A 19124-nucleotide genomic window follows, 5' to 3' on the forward strand; every position below is an offset into this window, starting at 1 on the left:
TAAGTGGCGCTAGTGTCCTTCCCACCTCATAAATTCGTTCGTCCGTCATGATGTCAAGTTAATATTATCGATTGTAGGAAATTACAGGACAGGAGGCATGTAATAACTCTAATTGAATAAATCACGTAACGGTTCGCTTATAATTTCTATTCTCCTCACTTGATAAGTGGTCGAACAAAGATCACCAGACATCGCGTCGTGATGCAGTAGTTAGCTTTCCTGCTACATACACGGGAGGTCGCAGGTTTAAATCTCGTGCCGGGAGCCGGCTGTTCTGACAAGTTTTCATTGCATTGTTTATATTTTCTCGACGCAAATTTCTGCATAGTATCGCAGCCACTTTCTTTCCATACAGATCAGCGTATGATTCAATACAGTAAAACAATAAATTGAAAAAGAACCATTGGGTAAATGAAGATTTGATTTAAAAACAGTTAAAATGGACGGAACATGAAAACAAGAATGGAAAACGAGAAAGAAACAAATTTTTATTTGAAAAACTATGGATTAATCATGCGATCGGGCACGTATGTGGGAAGATAATATTTAAATCGGTTTTCGGATAATAATTTTTAGGGTGTGAAATGGATGGACATTGTGCAGAGTAAGTCCAAATACCGGGATTTTAGGGTTCTAGTAAGGTCAGGGAATTCATTGTCTGTTGAGTGCCAAGTCAAGTTCTGTACCGAGAATCATGTCTCAGTGCCTAGCAGATGACTGTTTTTGTTGGTGAAATATGTGTGCTATATTTAGTTTACCAAGTGATGCTCGTGCTGTGTATCTGCGTCTGATGAGCGGGGCTTTGAACTTGTTCGGCTGTACTCTTCTCATGTCGGCGAGGACAGTCGCCTATGGCACAGAGAGATGTTGAAAGCAGAGGGCTCGCAGCCGCAGACCGACTGTAGGCCACAAATTGACTTCGCGAAAGCTGATATTTAAGACAAGCTTAACTTGAGCTTTGTCACTGTGTCTTGAGTGTGATACTTTTATAACTCGATTAAAACAATTTAATTTGCAAAGGAGTGTGTGTAATTTCGTTTTTCGTATCCCTTTTATGTTTTATGAGTTACCATGTTTCTTTTCTTTGATCTCAGTTCAATTTATGTTTTTACATTTTTTCCATATTAACACACATTTTATTGGCGAGTGTGCAAATATCTGAACGCATTCAATCTGTCTTCTACTCACAGTATAATAGCCAATATCGGTCACGCTTGACTACACGGGTGAGCAGTTTATGTGATGCGAAACAAATTTAAATTGTGACAACTGTGGCAGCAAGAAATTCAAACGAAGCTCTGGTAATTCATATGGTGGGGTCTGACGGAGTCTGCTTTTGTCGGGTCGATTTTGTGTTGGTGCTTTTGGAGGAAATCTGGCTTCAGTCGCCAAGAAGATGTTTCCAAAATTTAATTTTCTTATAAAATGTTGTGCTTCCAATGCGATTTTCAAATATAATGTTGGGATAAATTTATTACTTTTCAACACAAAAAAGATGTATTCCAGTGAAATTTGATGGGTCATACTACGCTAGATGAGCCGGGATAGCTCAGTCAGTATAGTGACTAGCTACGGGCTGGACGACCGGGGTTCGATCCTCGACGGGACCGAGGATCTTTCCTCTAGCCTCTGCGTCCAGGCCGGCTCTGGGGCCCACCCAGCCTCCTCTACAATGGGTACCGGGGTCCTTTCCCGGGGGTAAAGCCGGCCGGGGCGTGATGCTGACCACTCACCCCCATCTAGTGCCGAGGTCAAGGAAGAGAGGAGCTATACCTCCACTCACCCCAAACGCCTACATGGCGTATAGTGGGACAAACTTTACTTTTACATACTACGCTAGTTGAATAATAACTTTTACTAGAAGCGAAATAAAGAACTAAATTGTCATTACTCCGAGACACGATATTCTTTATGACGTGAAACAAGCAGGTCTTGTTCAAAATATTTCTGTATTGGTAAATGCATATCAGATGTTCGTGTTATATTGTTTGTTTCAATTAGAGAACTCTTGAACGCGATTTTATTGAACTGGTCTACGTGGACGTCTTTGTCAATTCACATTCCACGACCAACACCAATTTCCCAAATTTTATCAATATTGAGTTTGTGCTGTTTGAAACTGCGCACAGAATGGATCATTACATTTTACATTTATTATTTTGTAGCTCTTACTAGTCTTGCCACATACAATGAATACATGAATATCATACTATTGGGAGCCTGAAGAAAAGATGGAGAGACCAAATGTAACTAGAAGGTTTAAGAACAGGCAGATAATTCAAATCCTGCGTGGTTAATTAAGATTGTGGTGAATATTCTTGTATGTTGTTTAGTGATGACTGATGGACGGACAGACGCACTGAATTCGGTAAAAAGGAAAAGTGTTTCATGGAAATTTTATTTTGAATTAGTTATGGAAATCAACGTTTATTTATTACTATGTATTCCTGATATAAAAATTGTCAATGGCGCCAGTATTTATAATGTGTAGTGATTAAGATGAAGTCCAGGCTGTGTATGATTGTATGTCGAGGAAGGGCAACCATTTTGTACCGCGGCTTTTAATCTGCGTGCTGAATGTCTGGAATGCAACTGACGAGAAAACCACGCTACGTATCCTGCTATCAGTTCACTGTGGTTCAGTAACGTCTGAGCGAAGGCACGTCTGGGCTTCTTCATGCAAACATAGAGGAAGGACATTTACACCAAGAAGCCTGTATATGCATGAATGCTGCTTTCATGGTGGTTAGATTACTTATTCTGCAATTTTACGGCGTTATATTAATTTCTGAGTTTAAGCATTAGTTATCCTCAGTCCCTTCAGGTAAAAGCCGGGATAGTAGCTTAAAGTAGGTCACTACCGCTTCTTTCTATATGATTTCCAGTTAATTATATATTAGTCATACTATCATTTGACTCTACAGTCAGAACTACTGAAAGCGTCGTTAAATAAGCCATAAATAAATAAATAGGTTAATTAATGTGCAGATCATACTTATTCAGATTAGCAGAAGCTTTAGTACTTCATTTCTTTGATGTCATGAGCTTGCTGTAGGAACATACTCTGAGAAAGTTCACATATTTACAACCAGTTTCGACTGCATTCGTTTTAATATATTATCTGTATATTCAGTTACGCTTGTAAACGTCGTTCTTTGTGAACACTTTTGGAAGGTCAGAACTTCTTTGCTTCTTGTAATTTGTCACTGTATATTTTTTGTAATTACTTTAAGCTGTTACGCAGTGCATGCCCTTAGCTGCTAACTAATGAGCATTATTTTTTAAGCGTACGCTATATTGTTACTCATTAGCTGAATGAATTCAACACATGACAGTCTTTTCGACCCTGAATTGTTTTTGATTCCATTAATAGAAGCGAGTTGTGCAACAGTATTCTGTTTCAAAGCTAATCCCACTACAAAAATTACAGCCATTGTGTTTAATTAAATATTTACAATAAACTTTAAAAAATAAAAGTTGTATGTGTAACGACGTATTTATTGTGTGGTTATATTAATTCTTGTCCGACGAGTCGTTTAAAAAAATGACAAATTTATATTTGGACTTAATTTAAAGTTGGGGTTATAACTGACCGTTATGTTTCAAAATCATATTCGCCCATTAACGTTTACTGTAGATTTACACTATCAAATGTAATTAGAGTCTGTCTTGAAAATTACTGTCTTTTTGGATGTTGCACCGTGTAGTCTCTTAGAAGTTTTCCGACTTTTCAGTGGTGCTTACTGCCTCCATCATTAGGGCGATGAGTAAACTGCACGTGAGCAATCAATTGGTTTCAGATACGAACATTGGAGATTTGACTGCTGATATTGTAATTTAGCTTAAATGCTCCATTATTTTGCTGTGTAAAAGGTTGAAGATTTTCGAACTTGAAGATTTCCGTCTTCTGGGTTGTTGCGCTGTGTAGTCTGGTCGATGTCAACCAACGTTTCGGAGGTCATACTGCCTCCGTCATCAGGGCGATTCATCTACTAGACTACACAGAGCAACAACTCAGAAGACAGAAATCTTCATACTCACTTCTGTGAAAACCTCAAATCTTACATTTTCGAACTTGTTTCCCATTCATCAAAACATTTTCTCTAGATTCGTTGCTTGTATTCATAATTTAGAAAAACTATCTCTTCATCCTTAAGTTCAATGATCGCCCTGATGATGGAGGCAGTATGACCTCTGAAACGTTGGTAAACTTCTACCAGACTACACGGCGCAACAACCCAGAAGACAGAAATCTTCATACTCATCGCCCTGATGACGGAGGCAGTATGACCGCTGAAACGTTGATTAACATCGACCATACTACAGAGAGCAACAACCCAGAAGACAGAAATCTTCATACTCACCGCCGTGAAAACCTCAAATCCTACATTCCCGAAAATTGCTTTCCTTTTGTTTGAACTTAGCATTTGCACCCATTTACCTTTGCACCGTCACTTGATGTCTGGTTGTATTTGTTTGAGCTGTGCAAATACGGAAGCCTTACGGCGTGAATGGTGAAATCCAGGAAAGAAATTTTTCAGACCATTGTGTCTTTATGTATGTCCAAGTTACAACCGTGGGTAGGCTGATGATAGTTCCAAGGTTAGTGTTATCAGAAAGAAAGGTTGCTTTTCTGGTCAGGTAGAGGAAGGAGTAAGTATTGTGTCGGCTTGCAGTTCTGTGCTGTTCGAGTAATGCACGGTTCGAAGTGCGGGTGAATGTCACGACACGAGGAAAATCCCGTTGTTCCATAGACTCTGAATTTTTAGTGGACTGTTTGCTTGGGGCTTACCGGAAAGTGCCTTTACAGTAGCATTCTCTGTGGAAAGAGGAGTGTGAATTTGTTTATTTGAGCTGGTCAGTACGTGTTCGAACAGTCAATTTTTATTCCGTCAGGAAAGAAAATCCCATTTTGCCTGTTTAAATACGATTCGTATCAACCTGAAGAAGCAGACAACGCAATGTGGGAAGAAGAGAGTGAAGCAGTTGGATACAGCAGCTTAAAGGTAAAATTATATCTGTTAAGTTTCTCGTCATGCAGCAATTTTATTTGCAATGACACCCAGTATGTGTCTCGGTACCAGGACGACTGGGATTTGATTCTCGGCATGGCCAGAGATATTCTCATCGCCATCGGCCTAGACCGCTTGTAGAACCAACCGAGCGTCCTATCCAACGCGTACCGGTGACATTTTCCCAGGGGTTCTACAGGACCGTGAAGCTGACCTCCATCTAATACTGAGAGAATGCTTGGAGCTTTGCATCACTTTCCTATCTGTCTTTGCTTAGTGAATCAAGCACAGTAATAACTGTATGACATGTGTATGTGCCGTTATGTGTAACATTATAGATCTAATATAGTGACCAGTTATCTATGCCTCCTTTAATATCGATTGGCTAGGCTTGTACTGTTCATCGAAAGGCGACTACTTGTAACAGTGAATTTTACACACATGCACATACATATCTAACAGTCCCCTGCTCGGTTATGATTTCGTTCGTTTACAGTACTTTGATATGGTAATTAATGGGTTTGTATTGAGTATAAAGTAAAAAATTAAACAACTACTACTGTGATCACGCATCCTTAAAATCTGTGTCTCAAAGATCGGTCTTGATTTTACCTTCCGATCTTATTTTTGATCTCTTAAGTGATCGTCTTCATGAAGTTTTCCCTCCAGAATTCTGTACGTTCTTTTTTCCATAGTTCTGTTCACTTTCGCAGCTCAAATAAGCCTCTTGGGTTTCATTGCCCTAACGACTCAAGGAGATCTGTAAATAATGAGGAACGACCCCTATCTAGTGCCGAGGTTAAGAATAACTAGGAGTATGATTTGAGGTTTTCACATCGGTGAGTATGAAGATTTCTGTTGATTTTGTTGCGCCGTGTAGTATGGTAGATGTTTACCATACTACACGGCGCAACAACCCAGAAGACAAAAATTTTCAATAAGTAGGAGCTATACCAGCTCCCCACCCCAGCGCCTATAAGGGCGTGTAGTGGTACAGCTTTACATTTACTTGTCCGTTTACTTCGTACTTCTCAGAACCAAATATTTCACTGCATAATTTCAGTTTATGTTATGAGAGTTTCTCAATTTTTATTTTTGTGTGATGTTTTTGTCGAGTGCTTGTAATGTAGATCTCGTGCAGTGATTTCAAGATTCTGTTTATACAGTTTTCAGAACAAGGCCACTTTGTCAGTTTCACCCCGTCCTGACCCAACAGCGAAGGACGAATTAAAGCCTCGGGCCGGTTGATTAGTTCATCATTCGAATTTAGGAATAAGGACGTTTTTTTTTCTTCGTGGAGTAATCATCAAGACATACGTTACATATCACAAAATTTGCATATGCCCACATATTTACACGCTCAGACATATATTTTTAATAAACATTCATAGAAATCTTCCATTATTTCTTTAGCAATTTAGGACCAAGATGACATTCTGGTTCCCACTTGTGAAGATACGGTTTCTTTTTACGGCAAGACGTGTAATGGACAACACTGCTTCTTCGATTTCTCCCAAAGAGTTTCGTATGAGTGTGGCTATAACATTAAGTATCACTGCCATTCTTTTATATACAGACACAGAATAGGATTTAGCCCCTTGAAACGACTGCGCTACGAAATATTTTATTTTATTAGATTAAACGCCCATAATGCCGGAAATATTATCTCACAGTTAATAAAGTCGGCTTTGTGTAACTTTTACCTCTTCTTCGTTTCTCCAGTTGTAACAACGGGACTCGTCGATCGAAACCCTCTGATTCTGCTCCGGATTTGCAGCGTGGTAGTGCTCTCTATTCTGGCTTCTTAGCCAAGATATTGGGTGTAGACACTCCATTGTTTCGTTGTAATACACAATTTTACTTTCTGACTTAAATATCGAAGTAATATTGATAAGACATCTCCCTTTATCAGACTGTACATAATAAGAATTTGTCGGAGAAATGTTTAAGGCCAACTGTACGACCTTTAATAGGCCATAAGATTCGTTTAAATGCATTAATAGGCCCAATTAACTTTTGGGGTAATCTAGATATATTATTCTTTGTGACAAGCTTTCTCGGTGTTTACAAATATCCGTGCATGGATTGTTGGGATTGCTTTTCATAATCATAAATGTTTACTTCTTTTTCGTTAAACATGAGTACACACTATGTCAGTGTTTCGCGAATTTTTATAAGATTGTATGGTTAGAAGAAAGGTAACTTATTATCGTTCGTAATTAAAATTCGTAACACACACTGCTTTATTATCTATAGTTTTATCCACCATTTGTAGCATTTTCTTTTCAAATACCTGCATTCTTAGAGGGCAAGAATTTATATGTAGGTGCATATTTATGGCGGCGTGTAGTTTCGTACTCCTTTTTCGTGAGGAGGTGTGCCGTAATGTGTCTGGCAAATTAGGACGTGCGTCTTGTGAAGAAAGTTTGCAGAACACTGCTCTATATGCTGGAAATAATATTTGTAGATCTTAATTGAATGAATTGCATACTAACTGCATGAAGTAAATATCCTCCTTTAGAAAGTAACGATCTCTCATTTAGCCAAGAAATTATCCGGCTTTTATAGAAACCGAACCTTCATTTCCGTGTCCACAAGAGCCCACAATAGATAACACGTGTCCTTACATCTGTATCTAAGTGTCAAAATTGGTGTCTTCTTTTCAAATGTTAACGAATTTCTGATCTTAACCCATGCATGCCACATATTTCGTCCATCTTATATTATATGACTGATAGTCATAATAATGATACGTATGTGCTAAATATCAGTGATCATCACTCTCATGATGGAGGCTGTATGCAGCTCTGAAACATCGACTACACGGCGCAACATCCCAGGAAACAGTCACAATTCTTTATTTGGTAATATCCCGAGTTGCTCATTTGTTTCGACCTTATTCAAAATACAGTCCTGAGAACTTTGCTATGAAGTTCTTGTAGTTTGTTACAATTGACGTTTCATTTTCATTGTAACAGATCTCATTTCACACCCACACAAAATTATAGCCACAATTGTTGGCTTTTTTAAAATTGGACGGAATTATAACATTTTACAGACTGAATAATATTTCCATAATTTATTTATTCTTAATAATAACGAGCAGGAAAGGGGATATAGCAGTGAAGTTATGACGAATCCAGCAAGAAAAGTTTTCTAGCGTAGTGAATCATCTGGAAACGTGTTTACCAGGCACAGACTCTGAATGTCAAGTCAGACTTGATTGAAACTCCTTCGTGCAGCTGCAACGAAATTGTAGTCAGAAATACGCGGTTCAGATTGTCTTAACAAGCTTCAACATTTGGGTACCGTATGTATGTTCTGTATCGGAGAGTGAACGGAAGATGAGAAACAAGTGTCAAGGATCCGATTAAGTATTAGGCTGTTTAATAACACTGTGCCATCTGCAGAGGTTGTGTTGCCTATCGTCGAATGACGTGGGATGATCATGAATGTCGAGTAGTTCAGAATTTGAAAGGAGACCGGTCGTGACCAATTACAGCTATTATCCCAGCAGTCGTTTGTATGAAAGAGGAGAATCATGATAAAAATGTTGGGATAGTCAGTAGTTAAACTGATATTCAAACTCTTTGCCATTGAAGTAGCCAGCAGTCCACCAGAAACTCAAAGCTGGTGGCTGCCGAACACAGTTCTAGAAAGCGAACGCTGAACTAACCTGATCAACAACTTGCCAAGGAGAATATTTGGTCCTAATATAGATGACGCATTACCGGAAAGGCAAAAATTATAAAACGAGAGCTACGTAATATGTCCTTTTCACCCAATATTTTAAGGCGATCGTATCAATAAGGATAAGATTTGCAGATTTTAGTTAGAAATCTTGGAAAACATAGACTAGAGGGCCGTACGCTGATTGATAAGCGTCATAAAACTTTTCACCTTTCCTGAATGCCAAGTGCATTTCAATCCAAAATCGTTCTTAGTTTACAATCGCTGTGAAGTTGGACTCACACGTACAATTTGAGTCTGGCAGATTATTGCTACATCTTGGACCACGTGGTCGTAACAACTGTCACTATCGTTTGCTTTTTTCTTATCCTTCGCTGCAACTGTTTGCTACATCTATTATTCCATCGCCCTCCACCAACATGCGGGTTTTAACTTTTTTTTTTCCCTTCACAGAAGTGATCTGGGCGTCACAGATTGCCACATCTTACAAAGCTGATAAACATGAATGAACCGTATTATACTACAACGCTACTTTTTTTAATCCTTCGTGTCAAGAGGTTATTCATACTTAGGTTACATTTCATTTATGTTCTATATTTTCTTACTTGATAATTTCACACATAAAAATTGTTAATTTGATCCACTGCGATTAATGCATTAATGAAGGTTTCCCCTGTGTTTCCCAAAAATTTTGTCAACCGTTCAAAAATTGTTATCAATACTCTTACGATCAGTAATTTTGGAATATCTAGAGTGGAGAGGAGCACTTTACAGTGTTCATGGCTAAACGTTGCTTCTCCCTGCGTTGAATTTGAAAAGTGTTGCAGTATGAAGGAAGAGAATCTTAATAGGAATTTTGTTGTCTTGTGCACTAAAAATAACGACGTGTTCTTAATTTAAAATACGGTAGGATCATTATTCAAAATGTTGAACTCCCATAGTTACTGCAGTTTTCATCTTCGTTAAATTTCACACATTTTTTTCATTTACAATAGCACGAAAGTGACATTAGGTAAGTTTGATGAAACTAATATTTTATTATATTATAGGAACTCTGTGTTGAACAGTTCCCATTTTATGAGGTGTATTTTGTATACACGACGTTTTGGGAACTTCCTCTGTTCCGTCTTCGGGTGACTGACTGGTGGTCACGATGCTGGCATACTCTTCTGTTAATAATAATGGTCAGAATCGAACCTGGTATCTTCGAAATGCTAGAATATAAAGTTAACCACTCATGTTTCATGACGGTGTGTCTCCCAGTTTCATGACAGTTACCTGAAGAAGGAGTAGAACCAACTCCCGAAACGTCGTGTATATTAAATATAACTTAATAGACATGTCCAATAAAGTGTTTCTGTGATGTACCATAGTCACAAGCATTTAAAGAATCAAATGTGTTATTATCATTCTTTCACACATGTGCGTCTGATAATATTATGACAAGTTACAAATAATGTCTTTTGTAGTAGAAGGATTGCACAGACTTTCACACAATTCGAAATCGTATGTTGAATACAACAGTTGAAGATTGTTGTGTTCTGGGTTATAGCGCCGTCTAGTCTGGTAGACATCTACCGACGTTTTAGAGAAAATTGCGATGATGGAGGCAGCAAGTTCCTCTGAAACGCCGCCAACTTCTACCAGACAACACGGCGCTACAGCCCAGAAAACAGCCATCTTTATACTCGCCACCGTGAGAACCTCAAATCCTACTTTAGAAGCGTTTTATGCCTTTTTTTATAAACTTACTTTTCGATACCGTCAGAGATAGAAGTGTCTAGTATGTGCAGATAATGATGAATTTGGGAGATTGTGCAAAGAAACAATTTTCATCTGTTTTAGCGCACTATCCCTGAAGGCCTAGGTTCGAATCTGAGAACTCCAGAATACAAATCTGTACTACTGACCAAGCAATCGCGGCGACGTTCAGGATGTGTAAATTATAAATATTTTCAGTTACAGTTTACCATAAAATGAGTGTATTTCCAGGTCATTATTAGTTAAAGTTTCAGAGGCGTCGTAGGCCTTGTTCAGTACCTGCTGCTTCCGGATCCTGTGTCGATGTCCTGATAATCAGCAGGAGGACGAGGACGGGCCATGCCGTCATCTCGTAAGTCCTGAGCTGCTGCATTGTTCACACAGCTGCATATGTTACTATGGTAACCACTATCACCACCACTCAGGAATGCAAGCGTACCACTGCGAGTAACATGGGTCTTCCTTCCATCTTGCTAAGTCACAGCATCCTCTCTGTATCTTCAGGCATAAGACTGCCGCTGTACAAAGGACAAACACTATCTTCAGCAGAGTCATACACACATGGCCACCATGACGCATGCGTGATGGAATCTGTGTGTAGCCAAACATCTTGGCGGTCTCCATTTCGTAATAAAATAATGGGTCTCTAACTTCAGGTCTCATTTCCATTAAACGTATGTTATTTATCTGGTTTTGTGTGTTGTTTAGCGACGTTATTAGTAGCTCAGCCTATATAGCGTCGAATGGCATTATTAATGAATTCGAAATAATGTTAATGGAAGCGGTCATGGCCCTAAATGCCTTGGATTAAGGCACTTCCCAGCATTTGCCTGGAGGAACTGAAAAGAAAACACTAAAAACCTCTGCCAGGATAGTCGGGCTCCTATCTGATATTTGAATCCTTGACCTCCCAAATATGAAGCAGTATTGATATCTGGGGTAGTTTAGCCAACTCATTAGTGGTCATTGGAATCACCTATGTAGGTCCACGTAACATGCACTAATGTGGCCTAAGTAACCTGGTGGTTATTAAGTCTGCAATATTGGTTCTGGTAAATATGTTGAAAAGTGTTTTATTCATACAATTATCTATAATATAAAATCTTTCTGTGTGCCAGGTTTCCTTCTATACTTAACTAGGAGACCATATAAAGTATAATGAACCTGTGTTTCGTCCATTGGCAGCCGTATACTGTTTAATGCATAAATCGATATAGTTGGTAGGCCTGTATACAAGCCATGTGGAAACACGGCGGTTAATAATACAGACCAAGTGTTTGCTACCTGCAGGCCAGCATACGCTTATCTTGTAATATTTTTCTCTGGTGAAATATTTACCCGTAATTCGAAAAGACATAATTTAATGTAGCTATTATATGGCAATATCTGTCGTTGGAAACATCTTAACGAAGAACGCCAAATCAAGTAGGAAGTACTAAGAAGCTCCTGGATGTTGAGTATTTGGAAGGATGCATGTGATTCGTGATTTTGCTGGAAAGTGGTTGTGTTGTTTTCCGAACCATTTATTAGATCTTGTCTGTCCTCAGTCTAAAGTCTAAAGGAAATAAAAACTGACACAGAGCAGAAAACAAGATTGACAATTATTTATCTCATTATGGTTATAATTAGAATATGAGGTGAAAATTTCATGGCATACCTAGATGGCCTCCGCGACTTAAATTTAAAAAAAAACATTTCAGACCTGTATCTGCTCCCGTCTTCAGGTAAACAGAGGAAAAGGACAAAAACCCAATCTGTTGGGCTCCCTGGTTCAGGTAGTCTCCAGGTCTGAGGCGCAAGCAGAATGCCTGAACTGCTTTCACAAGTCGTAAATAATACGTCTCTGTGTTGGATCAAGTGGTCTGTAACCGGTTCCAGTAACATTTCAAGTACTGTAATCCTTTACCGGAAACAGCGTAATGTGATGAGAGTTTTTAGAATGTATCGATTGTTGGGCGAACCTACTAATTTCATATAATCCTAGCGTCGAAGAGTAGCGTGATTGCAAATTATATATAATTAAATATTTTGAATTAATTTGAGAAATAAAGTGTCGTCTAAGCATGTGCCTTGCAGGATAAAGGGAAAGCATAAGAAATCTCGGTAGGGATAGGTCTTAGAGTCCAAATCAAACACAGGTGTCTCGAAAACGGAGCATGATAGGGACACACACGAGTAAAATTTAATGGACTTTGCGAGCGCTACTATCTTACATGCTTAAGTTTCGGAAACAAAGTTTGATTCCTAACGCCCTTGAAACCCGTGTCTCGGTGTCCAAATCGATTAGTGAAGTAGCCGGTTTGAAACTTGAACGGGTCTTGATTATGATTTTTTCCATCTCTGAAGATGATTGTCAATAGGAGTACCGTTAAAGCAGGCCACAACCGACTCCTTCTCAATCTGACATTCTCATCATTCTTGGCTATCTTCTCCAGTCGTTCGATGGTATGTAAGTTCTACTGCTGAAATACCCAGTTATTAATTAAATTGTATTTAATAGTTATTTGGCACATGGGACATTTGTTATTTCTGCGTACGGCTTAAGAACTATGATATGCGGGCAATGGTGTGTGAACAATTTAAATGCATAATGAATGCTATTCACTGAAAAAAATACGTTCATCCAAATATATACGAACTTTGTGATTCAATTAGAAAAATTAGTTCTGTAAATGCTCGTTATTATTCAGTTATAAAACTTATTTTGTATTTCTTTCCAAAACGCTGGTGATCATAATACATAACTAACTAACTGGTTTAGGAAACCCAAAGGTTCATCACCAAATTAACCAAAGTCCGCACCGATCACTGTCTTAGGGCAAAAACATCCAATCACATTTCACTATCCACAGATCCTGCTTGATATCCTCCCATCTACATCTAGGTCTCCCCAGCGGTCTCTTCCCTTCAGGCTTCCCGGCCAATACTCGGTGCCCCGCCCATCTCATTGTTCTTGACTTAATCACCCTGACAGTATTGGGGAAGGAGGAGGCGATCATAATATACAAAATAATAATTTTGCCTGTTGTTTTGTATGGGTATGAAACTTGGTCTCACTTGAGCGCAAACGTTAAAGTGATTCAGAAAACAGTGCCGAGACGAATATTTGGATCTAGAACAGAGGCTGAATGAAGGGACTTGTAATTTGTACTCTTCATCAGATAATAATTAGATAAACAAATTAAGTACGAAAGAAAAAGGAATTTGTGAGACTTAGTGGGCGTAGATAAGAGAATAATGTTGAAAGAGAACTCGATGAAGAGGGGTGTGTGAGTGTCTGTCATGAGCACAATTGGGTGGACTTTCGTGAACACGGCAATGAAATATCGAGTCCCATAAAAGGCGGATGTTCTTTACCAGTTAAGCGACTGTCAGCTTTTCAATGGGATAATATTACGTTGAATCAATTTCTACTATATTTTAAATTCCGAAGACCACTTTTGAAGTTTTCTTGCTGTCTACTTGTGGAGCGTTGGTATTCCAGACTCTGTAGCACGACGTAAGGTATTTCATCTCACATAGTAGAACCAACATGAGAAGATTCATCGCGCCTCATTTAGAGATGATGATAAAAAGTAGCTACAAATACGGAGGGTTTCCTGTTTAAAATCGCACATGGTTCCCTGTTCTTTCAAGAGCATCTTGTTTTATTTATATCAACATCCGACTGCTCTATATCGTTCTACCACCGTCGGCTATTAACAACGTCCTCTGAATTCAATTTTTGTGTTTTTACTACTTTAGAGCATCTGTTGATGGAAATATCCTCCATGTGCACCCCGACCCTCTGCGGCCCTTTGCACCTCACTTTAATCTGTTTTTATCTTGTTCATAGCAAACTGCAAACCACGGGAATTTTTAACCTGCTGCTTTTATTGTCTTCTGATAAAAATATGTTTAACGCAAGTCTATGGGAGCAGTGTTGGGTTGTTGCGCTGTGTAGTCTGGTCGATGAATACAAACGTTTCAGAGGTCATACTGACTCCATCATCAGGGCGATGACTATGAAGATTTCTGTCTTCTGTGTTGTTGCGCTGTGTAGTCTGGTCGATGTTAACCAACGTTTCAGAGGTCATACTGCCTCCGTCATCAGGGCGATGAGTATGAAGATTTCTGTCTTCTGGGTTGTTGCGCTGTGTAGTCTGGTCGATGTTAACCAACGTTTAAGAGGTCATACTGCCTCCATCATCAGGGCGATGAGTATGAAGATTTCTGTCTTCTGGGTTGTTGCGCTGTGTAGTCTGGTAGATGAATCGCCCTGATGACGGAGGCAGTATGACCTCTGAAACGTTGGTTAACATCGACCAGACTACACAGCGCAACAATCCAGAAGACAGAAATCTTTATACTCATCGCCCTGATGATGGAGGCAGTATGACCTCTGAAACGTTGGTTAACATCGACCAGACTACACAGCGCAACAACCCAGAAGACAGAAATCTTCATACTCACCGCTGGGAAAACCTCAAATCTTAGATAATCAATTAGTTGGTCATTACATTCTGAATTTTTATGTTACGTTAAGGTTCAATGCCATGCTAATAAAAGCCAGCTACTGGACCTTTTTAATAAAAATCTAATCTAGACCCTTACACCCTGTTTTCTCACGATTTATCTTAATATTATTCTTCACTCCACGTATAGATTTTCCTTGTGGTCTCTTCCCTTCAGGTTTTGCAATCAAAATTTTGTATTCATTTTTCACATGCAGTGCATGCTACATGTCTCGCCCTCTAGTTCTCGATGTAGTCATTTTATCATGCTCTTATATCTCTTTCCCTTGGTAATCGTTCGATTGATTTGGCGGATTCCATTAAAAAGTAGTATTAACATAATGCTACTAGTGTTCATTCCATCTCTGCCGTTTAATTTCCTACCATTAATCACACAGAAAGGGCTGACGTGCGCACTTCTAACGTAGTAGTAAAATGAGCACCCCTGAGTTCAAAGCCCTTTAGCGTTAGTGTACGAAAACTGTCTTCGGAAAATTTACAACTTTCGTTATGGTATTAAGGTGAGCCTAAATATTTTGTAGAATTTAATACAAATTGAATGAAAATAGGTCACTTGTAAAACCAACTGAACGTGTCCTTGACTTAATTCAAAACCATTGGCATTCTGCTGGTACAAGTAATCTACAGACTCCTTCGTGATAGCAGAAATTCGTTTAATAGCTAGTTCTTAGATTATTTAACGTATTTTAACAATTCTACTTGAATAGGAATATGATTATGAATGATTAGTGGATGGTAGGTGTAGGGAGGCAGCGCTAGCCTGATAGACGTATTGTCCAGGGGAAACTGAGGAAGACCACGAACCATAACTCATTCAGTGTACTTGGTAACTCGGTCAAGTTTCAAACCGGATACCTCTCGCCTTACTGTTACACCGACGTATTCGGTGTGTGTGAGTCAGACGATGTCATTTCATTGTCTGATATTTCTATATAAATCTTTTACTATCTTTTGATGGCGAGCGGAAAAGGATAACTTCGCTCACAGGCTAGAAATTGTCTCGGGATTTTGTTGATGTTCCCGAAAATGTGATCATAAATCTCTGGCGGTTATTATGTTTCACTTTATGGTACACGTTTTATAACATATAAACACGTTAGTTGTACGTCCAGTATTTACACAGTGAGCGGCTCAAATGCTAATGTACGTAGTTTTCCTACAATAAAATAGTTCGATGGGCTTTAAAACTCTTTCCGTTATAAAAATGCAGCATCCATGGAGAAGAATTTTACTTCTGTAAGATTTGAGATTTTCACAGCCGTGAGTATGAAGATTTCTGTCTTCTGGGTTGTTGCGCTGTGTAGTCTGGTCGATGTTTATCAACGTTTCTGAGGTCATACTGCCTCCGTCATCAGGGCGAAACCAGAAGACAGAAATCTTCAATTGTACTTCTGTCATCCCGATTTTCCTTTTGGTAATAATAAACACAGTATGAAAATTTCGATCCAAAATAATATTAGTTTCATTTAGAAGGCGGTAACCTGTATGATATGACACAATAAAATATAGTGGAACCTCGATATACCTCGGGCTCGCATATACCGCGGCTGTGATCATGTTCCCCAATACGATTACCTATGTTTTACATATTTCAATACAACGCGGGTACTAAATCTGTCCCCCGAAACCCGCGTTATATCGAGGTTACATTATACATTAATAATAAGAATTTTTATTTAGGCTGAAATATACGAGAGAGCCACTGGTGTTAACATAAAACTGAATATATTTGGATAAATATGTGGAACCGAAAAAAAAAATAGAAACAAATGCTTTTCAGTCTTGCCTTTCCTGTATTTTGTAGGTGTCCGAATGTACTCCTATCATCTGGGCTGAAGAATTTGGATAAAGTTAGGAATTATAAGTTCTTCAGAGAATTTCGTTTCGTTTCTGAAGACAAACTCCTTGATTGTATTTCAACTTGGCTCGTGTCAGTGACCGGGTTACCAGTCAAGACAGTCATCTGACCTCTGGCCTTCGCTCATTGTAATTACATTTTGCGCCGACTCTTTCAATCTGTGCTGTCATCATTTCTTAAAACATTACAAATATAACGCTACGAATTATTCTTTTATCGCCTTAAACATAAACTAATTCAGAAAATGAACAAAACAGGTCATTATGTCTACTGGAACAGCTGGCTGACATCTTGGTCGGCGACGAATGTGAAGATGGCTCTTCTGGAATGTTGCGCCGTTTGGTCTCATTGAAAATTACCGACATTGCGGAGATGCTTACTGCATTTATTATTTTCACCGCGTTTCCAACCGAATGAAATGTCATTATGCTACATTATTAAAACAAATTGTATTACAATTGTCTACACGTGAGATATCGGTGCCCTAGTGGAAGGACATATGCTGAAATTGTTTGGGAACAGAGTGCCTTAGAGAATATTTACACCTCAAAAATTTGTCCTAACAGCGAAACCGAGAAAATTTAAATTTCAAAGAAAGCTTTACAATTGTGTTCATAAGCAGGTACAGCGTATCCACGATAAATATGTGGCACTTATACATAATACAGCGTGAGGTTTACAAAATTCAGGTACCTTAAAATCTTCCACGTGATCTCTTCCATTCTGATTTTCCGACTAAAATTTTTAGGTTCCGCACATTTCTCAGCTTTTCTCATGCGTGCTACATGTTCACCTATCCCCAGTCTTCGTGATTCTATGAGCCTGACAATACTTTATGAAGAGTACAAAATTTGAAGTTCTTCGTTTGTAATTTTATCTATTCTCCTACTAATTATTCTCCCTTAGGTTCAAATATTATAATTTCTTTCGAAGGTGTAAGTTACGGGTTATATAAAACTCATTTTGACGATACAGCTCGTAGCTAGTAGCGTATTGATTTAGCTAGTATTTATAGTTTTGCGTAAATTTCGATAGTAATTCATGACGTGACGGCTGGCGCCTGATCGTGTTCCAATCCCCGTGTTGGCGACTATACACTAGGAACTTTATGGCGCCATCTAGATCTGTGTAACTGCAGCAGTAAATATTTTATGTTCTTGGTGCAGCAGAAGGAGGTGCTGTTCACATACAAAGGCGTTGGTCAGTTGTGTAAACTGTGGGATAAAGGTGAACTTATTACTCGTGTCTGAGTACTGTCTTACCCGTATGTAGGCCTGTAGGGGAATAAAACCACACGTTACGAATCTCAGCACTAAATACTGAATGACCGGCTTCACGCTCCGGCTGTTTGAGTTTATAGATGCAGTATTCGATTATTTAACGACGTTTTTGTTTTCCATTTTTATAAAATGTAGAACTGTAAAGTAATAATGTATGGACATTTTTTAAAGGAAGTGTCTTTTAATGTAATGTAGCATTTATTTACCTGGCGGAAATTAGGAAAATATTAAACTCATCTTGAACCGGTGTTTAAGAATCGAACCTTGGATATCCCGAATACGAAAAACGAGAGTCCCCTGCATTCACTGGGTAGGCACCACGGTTAACCTGACTGTAGTGAGGGAAGGGAAAAATTCTGCTTCTGCTGGGAATTGAATCTCATGGTGGCCCAAAGCGTAGGGAATCACTTTACTGGCAAAGGCCCAAAACAGTGTATTATGAGCAAGTTGTCCTTGTCTTTGTATTCGCATGTTCTAAAACCCATTTTCAAAATATTGTTTGCTTTTATTAATTTAATGAAAGCCACTCGGCCCAATCACACGTCCTGATGTTGGGTCAGAGATGGTCCCTGAAAGGTCGGAGAGCTTTAACCTTTTGGCACGGATGATAGCTCTACAGAATTTTATTAATTCTGTTCGCCGTGAAAGATTTAGGTGATGTATTAATCATTTGTCCTATGGCTTCAACCTCACGATGTTGCTTTTATGACTCACGTTAGTAAATATTTATTATATGCTGCCAGTTTAGTTCTCTTTGTAGTTTTAAAATTGTGTTAAACTAATGATTTCATGTGACGTGTCACACTAGTAGCCCACCACTCGGGTATCGATTAAGTAAACGGAAGGCGTCTATTCGAACACCCCTGACAGTCTTCACAAGTTTCACGGTTTAAACATCTTCATTCATGTTGTTCGACCATGTTTCAAACCTGGTACACGACATCCCTGCAATATGAAGTATCACCGTCATTGTCTGTCTTGTATTTGGAAGATAAATACAACTATTTGC

General features: G+C 38.8%; 1 protein-coding gene and 1 long non-coding RNA gene across 3 annotated transcripts in view; one reads left to right on the forward strand and one right to left on the reverse strand.

The window, feature by feature from the left end:
• The window catches only part of LOC110837940 (uncharacterized), a 47078-nt gene extending 36093 nt beyond the window's left edge, over window positions 1–10985 (reverse strand). For both annotated transcript variants that reach the window (XM_087340178.1, XM_087340177.1), the window contains exon 1: window positions 10743–10985. In XM_087340178.1, coding sequence (XP_087196304.1) covers window positions 10743–10836 — 94 coding nt within the window. In that variant the 5' untranslated portion in view covers window positions 10837–10985. The remainder of the gene's footprint in view (window positions 1–10742) is intronic.
• The window catches only part of LOC110837953 (uncharacterized), a 72713-nt gene that overhangs the window by 33804 nt on the left and 19785 nt on the right, over window positions 1–19124 (forward strand). The window lies entirely within an intron of this gene.

Source organism: Zootermopsis nevadensis, unplaced genomic scaffold (assembly GCF_977971745.1).
Source record: "Zootermopsis nevadensis isolate Lab colony 2312 unplaced genomic scaffold, Znev_1.0 Znev_ptg000061l, whole genome shotgun sequence".
Lineage (NCBI taxonomy): Eukaryota > Metazoa > Arthropoda > Insecta > Blattodea > Termopsidae > Zootermopsis > Zootermopsis nevadensis.